This window comes from Gigantopelta aegis, chromosome 6 (genome assembly GCF_016097555.1).
Source record: "Gigantopelta aegis isolate Gae_Host chromosome 6, Gae_host_genome, whole genome shotgun sequence".
Lineage (NCBI taxonomy): Eukaryota > Metazoa > Mollusca > Gastropoda > Neomphalida > Peltospiridae > Gigantopelta > Gigantopelta aegis.
This window is the reverse complement of record NC_054704.1, coordinates 75,687,760-75,701,881: the sequence shown is the minus strand read 5'-3', so window position 1 is coordinate 75,701,881 and position 14,122 is coordinate 75,687,760. Positions and strand designations below refer to the sequence as shown.

The 14,122-nt window shown below is 34.8% G+C and overlaps 2 protein-coding genes across 2 annotated transcripts in view; one reads left to right on the top strand and one right to left on the bottom strand.

The window, feature by feature from the left end:
• LOC121374927 (nuclear factor related to kappa-B-binding protein-like) overlaps window positions 1-1,619 on the bottom strand; it is a 29,359-nt gene extending 27,740 nt beyond the window's left edge. Inside the window, exon 1 of the mRNA XM_041502068.1 lies at window positions 1,481-1,619. The gene's annotated coding sequence lies outside the window, so the exon portion shown is untranslated. The remainder of the gene's footprint in view (window positions 1-1,480) is intronic.
• Window positions 1,620-4,809: 3,190 nt separating this feature from the next.
• Window positions 4,810-13,579, top strand: LOC121374923 (eukaryotic translation initiation factor 3 subunit F-like). Its single transcript, XM_041502064.1, has 8 exons — window positions 4,810-4,961; window positions 7,146-7,216; window positions 8,826-8,905; window positions 9,515-9,652; window positions 10,573-10,664; window positions 11,178-11,314; window positions 12,064-12,177; window positions 12,961-13,579. Exons 1-8 carry the CDS (start codon window positions 4,853-4,855, stop codon window positions 13,042-13,044), a joined length of 825 nt encoding a protein of 274 aa, XP_041357998.1. The 5' UTR covers window positions 4,810-4,852; the 3' UTR covers window positions 13,045-13,579.
• Window positions 13,580-14,122: the final 543 nt, after the last annotated feature.

Genomic DNA, 14,122 nt, shown 5'->3' with positions numbered 1-14,122 from the left:
GCTGAAAAACCACTTATTTAGCACCAAATTTATCATGTGATCAGAACAGTGATTGTCTTTTGTGTCCACTGACTAACATCTTATATTTCGTCCTTAATTGCAGATTTAATTGGTCATAACTAATGAGTTTTACTTGCTGCCATTTGTTTATTCAGCAATTCTTAATAAAATATTTAAACTTTTCATTTTGTTAGGGACATCACTGCTTATAAAAACAAGGGAAATGGTAGTGTTCATCATTAAATTGACTTATCTTGGGTGCCGAATAATATTTATATGGTCTTTATAAAAACAAAACTACTTATCAGTTAGCAGTAGCAGTATCCATGCAATTGATTCATTTGAAGATAGAAATAAAATGAACAGACAAATTTGTGTTTGACTGGTTCACCAAAACGAATGGTCAAGTCCAACAATATGTACATTTCAACTACATAAAAGATGACATAGCTTATAACAAGTACATTGAACGAACATTTTTGTACCAGAGTCTGAGGGGGGAAAATAAGGGGTAGAATTTAAAATCATTAACAAAGTTGACTAAAACACAAAGATACATACGTGTATATGGTAATCAACTGGGTTTTTTTTTCGCTTTCTGTTTTTTTGGAAAAGCAAGAGGGGTGGGATCACAGCCACCACTCTTTAATTTTCAAACAGTGAGAACACCCTCAGAGAAAACCTACAGGTTTCACTCTGGCATCTTGGGCTATTGCCTGTGCAAGTTGACAGATATCATTATGATACCTTTTATCATAATGCCAAGAGTAAGTTTACAATTTGTTTTAGATATATACAACATGGAGTGGATAAGAAGGGCATGGTCACTGTCATCCTGGTGGCAAACCAGGCAAGCCATTACACATTTGCAGCATTTTTCTTGCTATCGACAACTTCTGATTTTCGGGGTATTGTGGCAAGTAAGGCGGGCAACAATGGCATTTGCTGTCATTGCCATGATAAAAGTTAAAAAAAGTAAATATGCTGAGTGATCAAATAACCTGGATTTATCCTGCATTAGGACTCTGAGGGAACGGTTATAATTTTAGAAATAAAACCCTGACTTCTAACCGTTCCCTCCGAGTCTTTAGAACCACGTAGATGTTGGTATGGTGGGCAGTCTATTCATAAGTATATTAATTATACATGCATACATACACACAATAAACATGCCTATACACAAACGTCCCAATCAAAGGAAAGCAGCCTAGCCTTATCAACAGTTACTGTCAGTGAGAGGGGGCAAGTTATTAAGTGGATGGCACCCGTCTTCACGATGGGTTTTGCAGGAAATAAACGTTGTTTTAGCTCCAAAAATGCTTTTAAACCTAAGATGATGTAATCTGCATTTCTACTAATGTAATATTATACTGACAAGCGGCATAAATGTTCTAGTAACTCAACAAGTCAACCGTCACGACCGTGGAAATGAGTGTAACTGGTCACCTCAACTGTAAATAAATAGATAATTGTCACTTACACAAATATTCATTTGCATGTGATATGGAGATAAATGTTTAACTTTATTTGTAACAGTGACAAATAAAGTTCAAAATCCTTTTAATTGGTATATTTTCTTGAAAAGAAACCGTACGTCCTTAAACTTTTGCAGAAGAAAGCATTCCGGAAATAAAAACTTACATTTTAGATGCGCCGCATCAAATAGCATTTCAAATTTTACTGGATAATATAATACAAACTAAATAATTAAAACATGTTTCTGTAATTTAAAATATTTAAAAATGTATTTCCATTTAGGAATCAGTTTCGATACAACTTCATTTAATAATAAGTATTTCTACAGTTTTTATAGTTCAAACAAATTGATTTTCTTCTGAGTTTTACTGTTTTTAAGGTTTCTTCAATCGACTAGATTTTCATTAGTGATAATGTTAACATTTTATAATAGAAGAAAAAATTGTTTTCTTTAACGACACCACTAGATGACATTGATTTATCACATATGCTATTATTTGGTAATTTTGACATATACTTTTAGAGAGGAAACGCGCTATATTTTCTATTAGTAGTAAGGCATCTTTTATATGCACCATCCCATATACATGATAACACATACCACGGCCTTTCATATACCAGTCATGGTGCACTGGCTGGAACGAGAAATAGCCACATGAGTCCACAGACGTGGATCGATCCTAGACTGATCGCGCACCAAGCGTGCGCTATACCACTGGGCTACGTCCCATTCCCCATTTTATAAGACAATCCGTCGGGTCAGTGATGACATAGCAAAGACAGTGAACTTTATTCTAATTAACTGCAGGGTTACAGTGTAGAGAAGAAAAATCTTATAAATAAAAAAACATTGCATTGTAACATGACGCGAATGACATGCTATTTCAGTTCTTATTGACACCAATAACAGGGATGTTTTTAAATAAAGCATAATATAATGTACTGAAATTGTTGAAAAGTCCCTGACATAAAATTATATTAGTGTTATTTATACTATACTATACTATACTATACTATACTATACTATACTATACTATACTATACTATACTATACTATACTATACTATACTATACTATACTATACTATATCATTTCCCAGATGTAAACATTTTTTTTAATAATTAGGACGTTCGATCGTATCGCTTTAAAACTTAAAGGGACATTCCTTAGTTTACTGCAATTTTTAAGATGTTGTCGACTAACAGAGACTTTTTGACGACTGTAATTGCATATCAAATATAGTTTTCTGCATAAAATATTGTTTCTGATCGTTCTAATATTTGTACTTGGTTAAATTTCATTTTATTTCCTAAAAAAGATTTTTTCGTACGTATGAAATTATGTGAAGACAAAATCCAGTTTGGGCTTCTTACAAATATTAAGATAACCAGAAACACATTGAATATACAGACACTGATATTCCAATCAAGAAAATATATTTAATATGTAAGTTTAATCGTAGAAATATTTTATTAGTCGGAAACATCTTACAATGCAGCAAACTCGGGAATGTCCCTTTAATTGACTATAGAGGGTTTCTATATGTACTGAAGCACGATTATATATTATTAAAAATAATAACAACAACAAATAAAAAAGGAAGGAAGGAAGGAAAACACACATGGCCAATTATTATAAACCAAGAAATAAATATTGAACAACATACAACGGCATAGCACGTTTTATTAGCCTATTATTGTTATTGGGAGCCAACCATATTGGGGAAAGGGAAAGAGAGCATCTACACGTTCTGAGTCGTGTTATGGGGCAACACGCAATTATAAACTAAAGGTGGTTGGGGAAGAGGTGGTGGATGGGTGGCTTATTCCCCTAATGCACACCCCCCCCCCCCCCCCACACACACACACCTCACCTCACCTCACCATGGATACGCCAAAGAAAACAAGTTTATTAATTGCATACATTGTCAGTAAATAAATGGGAAAATGTATGTATACATGTATTGCTTATGCATGCATGTGTTGATTAATAGTCAAACTACATCTCCTAAAGAGAAAATTATATCACTGGCTATTAAATCAACCTTTTAAAGTACAAAATCACCCTAGAAGATACCTGTCTACCACATAACGATACCCCGACATATCTGGGAATCACATTTAACAAGCGCCTTACATGGGTACCTCACATTGAGAACACACAAAAAAAGCACTTCTCAAATTAAGAATCCTGAAGAAACTTGCAGGGATCACCTGGGAAGCAGACATCAAAACCCTTAAACAAGAATACAATGGTAATGTACGCCCTGTTATGGAATATAGATTACCCACCTTTGCAAATGCAGCCAAAACAGACACAACATCTAGAACAAATCCAGAATATGTGTCTTCGTGTCATCACTGGAGGAATGCGAAGCACACCAATAACTGCCATGGAATCAATGTCTGGTCTGCACAGCCTACATGAGAGAAAAAAAGAAAAGGTATTTATACCGGCAGAGAAATACAAGAGACTAGAAACACACCCAATGAACCAGAAAATACAAGATCTAATTATCAACAGACTCAAGCGCAGCTTTCAATTGAAAATCAAGACATCATCTCCAGAAACCCAGAAGAATGCGAAATCCTAACTCCACAGACTAGAGATGAAGAGGAAAACCAAGACATCACTGTGCCTGAACATCCCTGGCATTGAAACAAAAGCGCACCAATCAGTTGTGGCACAGAACGCATTGATACTTGAACACCTAAGTACTCACTATCCAACAGAGCACTGGATTCATGTCTACTCAGACGGATCATCACAAGGTGCAGTCCGAAATGGAGGGGCTGGTGCATACATCCAATATCCGGACGGAACAACTAAATCACTATCAGCCCCAACAGGCCAGCTGTCAACAAACTACAGATCTGAGCAACAAGCAGCCACTCTAGCAATGTCTCTTCTCATAAAACAAGCCATATCAAACACTAACTTCCTCATCGACTGCAAATCAGTACTTCAATCAGTCCCAGGATAATGCCACCATCGGCTGTTCGGTGTCAAACTATGGTAAATGCAAAAATTAAGTGATAAACAACATCACTATAAAAATTCAAGAAATCCCAAACATGCTGACGCCAAAGTCCTGGTAAGAATTACCCTGGGTAAAGGGGGCTGGATTTATTTGTCGGATGAGTTCTCGCTTGAGGTGCTTGCGTCGCAGGATCGAACTACTGATTGGGTTTTTTTTTTCGTTCCAACCAGTGCGGATTAAATGTTAAAATAATATGCTAGACACCAAATAACCGTTATTTAAAATGTCCTGAGGAATTGTTAAACAAACGGCCCTTCCCTTTCATATCCTTCTTCACCTTCACCGCTTATGCGATGCTCCAAGCAAAAGGAAGAAATTCGTACTAATCAACCAACAATGGCCACCAATCTCGTGTGCCGGGTTCATCCAGTTGTTTTATTTAGCATTGTTGACTCGTATGAGAGACGAAATGAAGATGCGAAAAGAGTTATTGGAACACTACTTGGTATTGTTTATTTTTATTGTGCTAAATGAATTTTATTTTTTACCCAGACATCCGTACCTATGCCATATGTCTCAGATCCTGAGATCCTGAATCACTCGCGTAAGCGGCGTATCGCCGTATCGTGGCGCATGTTGAAACTACTGAACAATACAATTTAGTTAAAATGGAGCATATTGGCTATTGAAAGTCAGACAGCAAGACCTCCTTAGCCTCGTCCCACAATAAATTAAAAAAAATATTTGTTAGGGTTAATTTAGGGACAGTTTAATACATAGTTCATAAAAATAAACTCGAATGTAAATGCACATTGAGTTTGTAGGTCCTGCGCCATTTTCCATTAGCAAATACAGAGCCGTTCCGAGCAATTTTGCTCGGAATGGAATTGTGGTCGAAATAGCGGCTGACACCACCTTTTCCCACCCTAATCGTGTAGTGTGATCTTTTTCGGGCATATGCAGACTAAGAAATACTTACTTTGAAACTATCTTCACTTTGAATTAAAGGAAAAACGACCGACTGTATGACTTGGGTTTAAAACGCGGTGCATTATTGGAGGAAAATGAAACTCGGAAAAATCTTGTATGTGGAAAAGGATCGGTGAAGTCATTTCTCGTTCCATAATGAATAAAACAAAAACCATAAAACTAAAAATTAATTAAAGTTAATAAAATAACTTAAAAAGTGAAAATAAATTAAAGTTAATAAAATAAAATAAAGTCCGATATAATACTTTTCCCCAATTAGGCCCTTCGACCCAATAGTTTCCCAAAAAAGATTCCCAAAGTTGCTCTTATCGTGGACACTTGAACTCATAATTTTTTTTACAAATTTAGCTAATTGTATATTTAAAAAAAAAAAAACTGACATCGAAAAAGTTTCGTTTTGGTTTTCCGATCGATTACGAACACGTGACGAACAACTCTGACCTGCATATGCAAATTATGTGTATCCTGTTTTGATACAGTCTGTTGCATCGTATTTTTTTTGTAATAATGCCTACATTGTCCGATATAATACATTTTTGGTAGAAGAATACAACTTTTTGTTTTAATCCATCCATTTGCGTTAACACATATTTGGGATCTATCGCAACACGTCCAATTTGCTATTTACTTAGTCCGAACAGACGTAGAAAGTAAAGTATTGACTTAATGTGCATCCTGCTGTGCTATTTTAAGCAGACGATCTTATTCTGTAAAAAGGTGTTTCGTACTTTTTTTCAGATATTTTTTTTTTATTATTATTATTTTTTTTAATCATGTTTGGTATGGTTTTTGTAATTAAACCCCCCCCAAAAATCCGTTACAACAGTAGTTGTAAATTAAGTGAAAAAACACAACTAATTTAAATGTGCTACTCACTCCCTTTGAAGTAATGGCCGTACCCGATGTCGAGTTTGAACACGATTACAATGTAATAGTTCTGCTGCGTATTATAGATATTGAAACTTAATAAAATTGATCCGGTCAAAAATTTACATTTACCGACCAGCGGTATGTTACTTCTTTAGTATTTACGATTGAATAATAGGGTCATTCGAGAACTACGCAACATGCACTAAGAAGAGTGGGAATTATGAGATGTGTGACAAAACTTTTTTTCTTGGGGGGGGGGGGGGGGGTGGTTATTGTGCAACGTAATGTTAATTAATAAAGTAAAATACAACGGATTAATTTGTAATTATCAAGCCAAAAATTTCCTATATAAATTTTACCTCAAAGCTTAAGGGGTTCTTCAAAATGTCATGAACAGGTATTGTTATTGTTTGGGTTTATTAAATATTACAGACAGTTAATAAATGTGAACTATATATGATGGGACTTTTTATGCGCCTGTCTTTGAGAGGCCGTGTTATGGTGTGGCTTTGTCTGTCTGTCCGTCTTAAACTTTTAGTTTCTGGAGCATATCTTTCTTATTAATTCATATAAGATCATTAGACCTTGCATGCATGTACAACTTGAGATGGTGGTGTGTCGCGTAGCAATGTGAACTACTTTTCACACATTATTACACATTAAAGAAATCTTCCGTAACAAATCATATGGGATCATCAAAATTACAACATGGGATAGTGTGTGTCACCTCGGGTACCAAAACTAGATCACCACAACACACTTTTCAGGTTTCAGGTATGAGTGTTTTCATATATTGAATTTAAACAAGTGGTAAAATAATATTTTTCAGGTATTTGTGACAAGGGTGTCGTAGAGGTGACTAATTGTTTCGCCGTTCCACACAATGAATCTGAAGATGAGGTAATGTATTCTTATCAACTTGCTTTTGTTTCTTGCTTTTTTGAAAGAAAATGTGAGCTTTTTTAATAATCTGTTTAATTCTTAGCAAATATGGATAGAAATTTATTAATTGCAGCCCACTGACAACCATTGCTCATTACAGCTGAATCAAGTATTTCGGTGTGATAAGCTAATTCTATACAACTGAATGAAACATGATAGCTGTTCACTGTAATTGAGTTTTTAGGGATAGGATCTAGCTTGTCATATACAGTATTAGCATGAATTAAAAAACAAATTACCAAAAAATAGCACTTTTAGAATATGGTAGCCTGATGTCCATGGATAGTGTTTTTTACCATTGGATTAATAAATAGTTGCACTAAGCCTGACTAGCTAGTGAAGGAAGGAAATGTTTTATTTAACGACGCACTCAACACATTTTATTTACGGTTATATGGTGTCAGACATATGGTTAAGGACCGCACAGATATTGAAAGAGGAAACCTGCTGTTGCCACTTCATGGGCTACTCTTTTAGATTAGCAGCAAGGGATCTTTTATATGCACCATCCCACAGACAGGATAGTACATACCACTGCCTTTGTTACACCAGTCGTGGAGCACTGGTTGGAATGAGAAATAGCCCAATGAGTCCATCAACGGGGATCGATCCAACTAGCTAGTGAAAATCCAAATATCCCAACCAAAATGTGGTAGTTTTCTTATTGGGGATAGTTGATGGCATTTTCACAAACAACATTACAAATTACATTAATTGCTATATAGCGATCATAAGCGTTTTGGTCATATTTGGGTTTTGTTTTTATTTTCTGTTGTTATTAGTACAAATGTACAGTTTATATAGATGTATGGCTAGATGGTAGTAGATTTTTAACTGGCTAGTGAATTTTGAAAATCAATGATTCTATGTGTAGTGGAATTTTAGAAAATATTAAAAGCCCTACAAAAATATGGTGAAATAAAATGACAAGAAAAATCTGTACACCAAAATTATAAAGATCCCTCCCGACTTCCATTTATTTAGACCATTGACAGAATGTGTGGTAAATTAATTGGACTTTTCTCTGTTGTGGAGCTTTCATCCTAGATTATTAGTGGATGAAATGCACAGTAGAGGAATTGTCTACCTCCCACAAAAGCACATTGATTAATTAATCATCGGCTATTGGATGTCAAACAATTGGTAATTCTGACTCGGTAGTCATCAGAGGAAACCCGCTACATGTTTCCTAATGCAGCAAGGGATCTTTTATATGCACTTTCCCACAGACAGGAAAGCACATACCACAGCCTTTGACCAGTTGTGGTGCACTGGTTGGAACAAGAAAAAACCCAATCATTTGAATGGATCCACTGAGGTGGTTCGATCCTGCGATGCAAGCACCTCATGCGAGCACTCAACTGACCGAGCTAAATCCCACCCACTAGCTGCCACAAGGGCTGTGGGTTGTGGATTCCATATACAGACAGTTAAAGGCTTCTTGGTGGTGGCCAGCAGATTGACATGGACTGTTAACACAATTTTCTTGTGGAAATATCATATTCATTTTCTTCTAACTAACCTCTTGTAAATATATTTTTCACCATTATTTATGTTTTTAATGCAGGTGGCTGTTGACATTGAGTATGCCAAGAACATGTATGATTTATACAGGAAGGTCAATGGAAATGAAGTTATTGTTGGGTGGTAAGTCTATAAAGTTTTGAAGTGTGAGATACTAAGACTGAATAATGGAAGTTTAGCTACATGTGATGTATCTATAGACATTGAATGTTGGCAGTTTACTTTTCAAAGAAAATCTATAGGTGTATTAAATGTTTCTATAGTTGTTATTTGTTATGAATAACATTATCTTTTCTCTTTTTTTATATCACAGTTTAATGTAAAGATAAAGAAATTTGAGATATGCCAACTATGCAACTATGATAATGCATCTTTAATTCTAATACATTTAAAATTTGTCATTACAAAATTGCAATTTTTTATTGTAAATATGATATCGAGCGAGATTCCTGTTGAAAAATAGTATCTGAACCATGGGTGAAATTTAGTTTTTAAGCCCACAGAACTTCCTTACACCTCCATCCATCTGAAAATCAGTTTATTTTTTTTAATACATTTGAACCACCAATGTAGCATAGAACCGTAGTTTAAGTGGTTTACTATAAGGTACATGTAGGTCTAACTCATCAGTTACTTGAACTATATTCACGTAACCGAACTTCCGACTTTCGGTTACCTAACATTTTGAAATGTTGTCCCCTGATTGTGTGTTAATTTTACTTATTACTGCAGGTACTCGACGAGTCCAGATGTATCGAGCCACTCAGTATTGATTCACGAATATTACTCCCGGGAAGCTAATAATCCAATACACCTGACTGTTGATACCACAGTGAAGTCTGGGAAGCTCGGAATGAAAGCCTTTATAAGGTAAGCCCTATCGTTCCAGCCAGTTCACGATCACTGGTATATCAAAGACCATGGAATGTGCTATCCTCTCTGTGGGATGGTGCATCTAAAAGATCCCTTGCTACTACTGGAAAAATGTAACGGGTTTCCTCTCAAAGACTATACGTTTGACACTCAATAGCTGATGATTAATAAATCCATGTGCTCTAGTGGTGTTGTTAAACAAAAACAAACTTTAACTTTATTAGGTAAGTTGAAGAAAACAGTTTATACAACAAATTGTTTCAGAATGTAGCTATCGAGTATTCTACATCTTACATTATCTCAAAACTAGCTTCAAAAGAAATGAACTATTAACATCTCTTACAACTAAAAGTTGTTTACGACACTAAGTCACATTACACCATCATTTTGGGTTTGTCCACAATAAATATAAAATCTTACCATAATTTTTCTGCATATTCATATTTCATAAATTGTACAGTACTATACCATTTGTCAAATGTATTCACGGTTAGCTCTGGCACTTGCCAAATTAAAATAATTTCAAGTATTAATTGATATTTTGTTACAAAATAACTGGGTTTTTGTGAGTTTAATAGATAATATGGTGAAATTTTCTGCTTACCCAGAGCTAGCCGTGGTATCATAACAAAAATTTACTGTTATTGTATACAAAGCCAAGATGATGGTGTGGTCAGTCACTGTCGTCAACCTTAATGCTTGTATAGTTAACATAAACATTAAAGACAAAATAATCAGTCGGGTTATTTAAAGTTCTGCTATTTTGATGTCTAGGTCTTTATGGTACCTCAAATCTTGAGCAGTGTTTTGTTCAGAAAGAATTTTTTTTTTCTTTATATTAATGTTACTTGTGTTGTCTGTTAATACAAATTTAATATTGTTTATGAAATATAATAATTTGGTTATTTTTATTTTAGTGTTCCGATGGGAGTTCCGAACAAGTCAATTGGTACGATGTTCACACCGGTCAGTGTTGAGATTGTCAGCTATGAACCAGAAAAAGTCGGAGGTAAGAGTTATCTCCCATATGATAATTATTTTACAAAATACTGTTAAAGGGACATACCCTAGTTTTTAAACACTAAGATATATTTTTCACTGTTGGGGCCATTTTGGATAACTGAAATCATACTTTACTTAAATTCAAAGTGTTTTTGGTCATCCTGGTGTTTTTAATATTACAAAATATATTTCTCATATTTTTAAAAACGCATGTGCGTCTGAGAAGTAACAGTTATGGAGTCCAGTTTTAGTCTATTTGTAGAGGGTATTTCACCATTTTAGTCACAGAATCATGTTTCACTCTATTGTAACTTTATCCAGATGTGTTACAGGTTTGTAGATTAACTAAACTTGGTGTTAATTTTCACGGGTTGAAACTAGGGTGTGTCCTTTTAAGTTATGATAATTTAAGTTTACACTGGATCTTGTGTCATTGTGAAAAGAAAACATGATTTTTGTATAATTGTCACATTGTAATAACACCCAATTATTTCACAATTCTGCAATTCTTATTTGCTAGTTGATGTATTACAAAACGGCAAGTACAACCTGAAGAGAAGTGTTTCCATGGTGTCAGACCTGCGGCACATTGAAACGGCGTGTGTGAAATTGCAGGATATGTTGGAACAAGTTACATCATACGTGGATGAAGTTCTTGTAAGGAACAATATTTATTTCTCCCTTCAAATATACTTGGAAGACAATTATTATCAGACTGAATTTGGGGATTTATTTTTCGGATTTTGTCTGGATCATATGGATATGACAAAAATATTTTAGGATTCCCATCTCATTATCTTATGCTTCTGACCTAAAATCTGTGATTCATTGAGGCATGGAATTCTGCTAAATTCGCACCTGATTATGGTACATACGTCTTTTATAATACTCAGGGGTGGGAATTCTCCTCGGATCAGCTCTTTTCCTCTCATGGAACATTGCGTTTCCTCGCATTTTAGTCGTCCTTTCCTCCAAAATGTGTCGGATGGCACAGATTTTAACCTAGGATTTCAAGAATTTCCGGAACCCCTCCAGATTTTCTCTTTTTTAAAGTTCACCAATTCAAAGCCCCTGAATACTGTTCCTAGATTTACAGGTGTGAACTTTTGACATGTAATACAGTTACACTTTTATGCATTATTAATTTTCAGACTTCAGAGGGGTGATTAATTACTCCCTTAACTTAAGATTATTGGGAAGCCATTTACATTTACAACATTACCATATTGATACCATTTAAATTCACATACTAAAAGCCCTGATGACTGCATTTCCTTTTGTTAACCGACGGATTGGGTACAAACTATCATCAGATAGCAAACAATAGCAATAGCAAACATTAATCTGTTAAAAAATCTGTTCCTATGGGCCTGTTATGACATAGCATGTTAATTGATCTGTTGCAGGCTGGGAAGGTACAAGCTGACAATGCCATCGGAAGGTTTTTATTGAGCCTCGTCACAAGCATACCACAGATTGACCATGACCAGTTTGAAGATATGCTCAACTCTAATATGAAGGTTAGTTTACTATATTTAGAAACCACTGGTTTCAGGCCTCTGGAAATTATAAGAATGATCATTTCGTTCGCGTGTTGCTCGAGCAAATCTCAATTTTGCGTAACCTATTTTTTTTTTTGGCGCAAAATTTTCAGCACCATTTACATGGATATAACAGGTTATGCAAAAACAAAATGAGCTACATGGATTACGCAGATTTTCAATTCTCAGAGACCTGGGTTTAATGTCTTTAGATGTACACTGAAAATACAGTAATGGTTAGTTTAGATGTACGCTGTAACTCTGGTATGAAGGTTGCATAATGTCTTCACATGTACACTTAAATCCAGTATTGTGTTTTGTTTAATGTCATCAGATATACATTAGGTATGCTTAATTAGTGAGAGCATAGTGATTGTGCTCTATTTCATTATGAAGGTTAGCTTTGAAAGTACGAGGTTCCATATTTTATGAAGGTTAGCTTAATTAATCTCTACAACGCTTTGAAAGTACGAGGTTCCACATTTTCTGTGCATGTAGAAAAAAAGAGATTTTATGGGTTGCAAAAATTAACTTTAAGACTAAAAAATCTCTAGAACAGAAGGAAGTGAATGTTTTATTTAAAGATACACTCAACACATTTTATTTACGATTATACGTATAGTTGATTATTTCTTCAGATTACAAGTTGGTTTATCAGAGTTAAAGGTCAGGATAGAAATGATCAGTAATAGATATTTATATGAGTTAAAAATCATCTAATGGTAGAACTATTTGTGATAAAATAAACATTTTGTTTTGCAGGATCTGCTTATGGTTGTTTACCTGGCCAATCTGACGAGATCACAGCTGGCACTGAATGAAAAACTCAGCCTCCTAACGCAGTAGTGTAATGTGTGACATACAGACTGAAATAAATACTGTTATTCAAATCTTCACTAGTGTTTTCACGAGTACTTGACACAGAAACCAACAACATGGAGTTACAATTCAACCAGCTAGCTTCAGGAAAAATGTGAAAATTGAGATTTAGTGGTCAAGCTGTCTTACTTACATAAAACAGTCACTGAAATGTTCTCCTTTTTTTTCTTTTCTTTTTTTAAACTATACCAGTAACTGGCTCAGATGTTTAACTGTATCCTTCAAACCAATTCAGGGCCAGCTCTGGATGAGCAAAATGTTTCACCTAATTATCCTAAAAAAGCAACAAAATACCAATAATGTTTTTGCCAAATTAAAATAAAATTAGCCAGTCATTTCTAAACTTTGCAATTGGCAAATTTGGCGAGTGTGGAGCTAGCCCTAGCTACTTTATATTGAAACCACAGACCTTTCTATAAAATGGATTGGCAAACAGGCTTTAGGTTTTGTCACAAGTTGCTAGGTTTTTTTTAAAGAACAATAAACACATTTTAAAACAAAATTCTTGTTGTGTCTGTACAATGTTGTAATTTACTTTGAACTTTAAGTACATAAGAAACTCCAAGAATTACCAAAGCAGAGCATGGGAATGAAGGAATGTTTAATGACACCCCCAGCTCGGAAAAATACATTGGCTATTAGGTGTCAATTACACTAAATGCAAAACCGAAGTGATGAACAATATCAAAATTCAAGACACTTTGAGGTAAATTAAAACACAGTGTAAAGAACTATGCAAAAAAAAAGACCCAATATCATGGATAAATCGAAACAAAATTTAGTTTTGGAAAAATTGCAACAAAACCGTATGGAATCAAGAGAGCATGGGAATGATGCACGACTTGTGTAGCAGGAAGTTTTGATAAAGTCATGGAATTGGATGTAGATTTGTATTATCTTTAAGTACAGTTCACGAGATTACCAAATAATATTGTAAACGGAGGAAAGGGTGAATCTTGTCGTATAGACGACAATGTAAGAATTGGACTGGATTGCATTGCATTATAAAAAAAATAATGTACATACCACAACCTTAGTTACATTA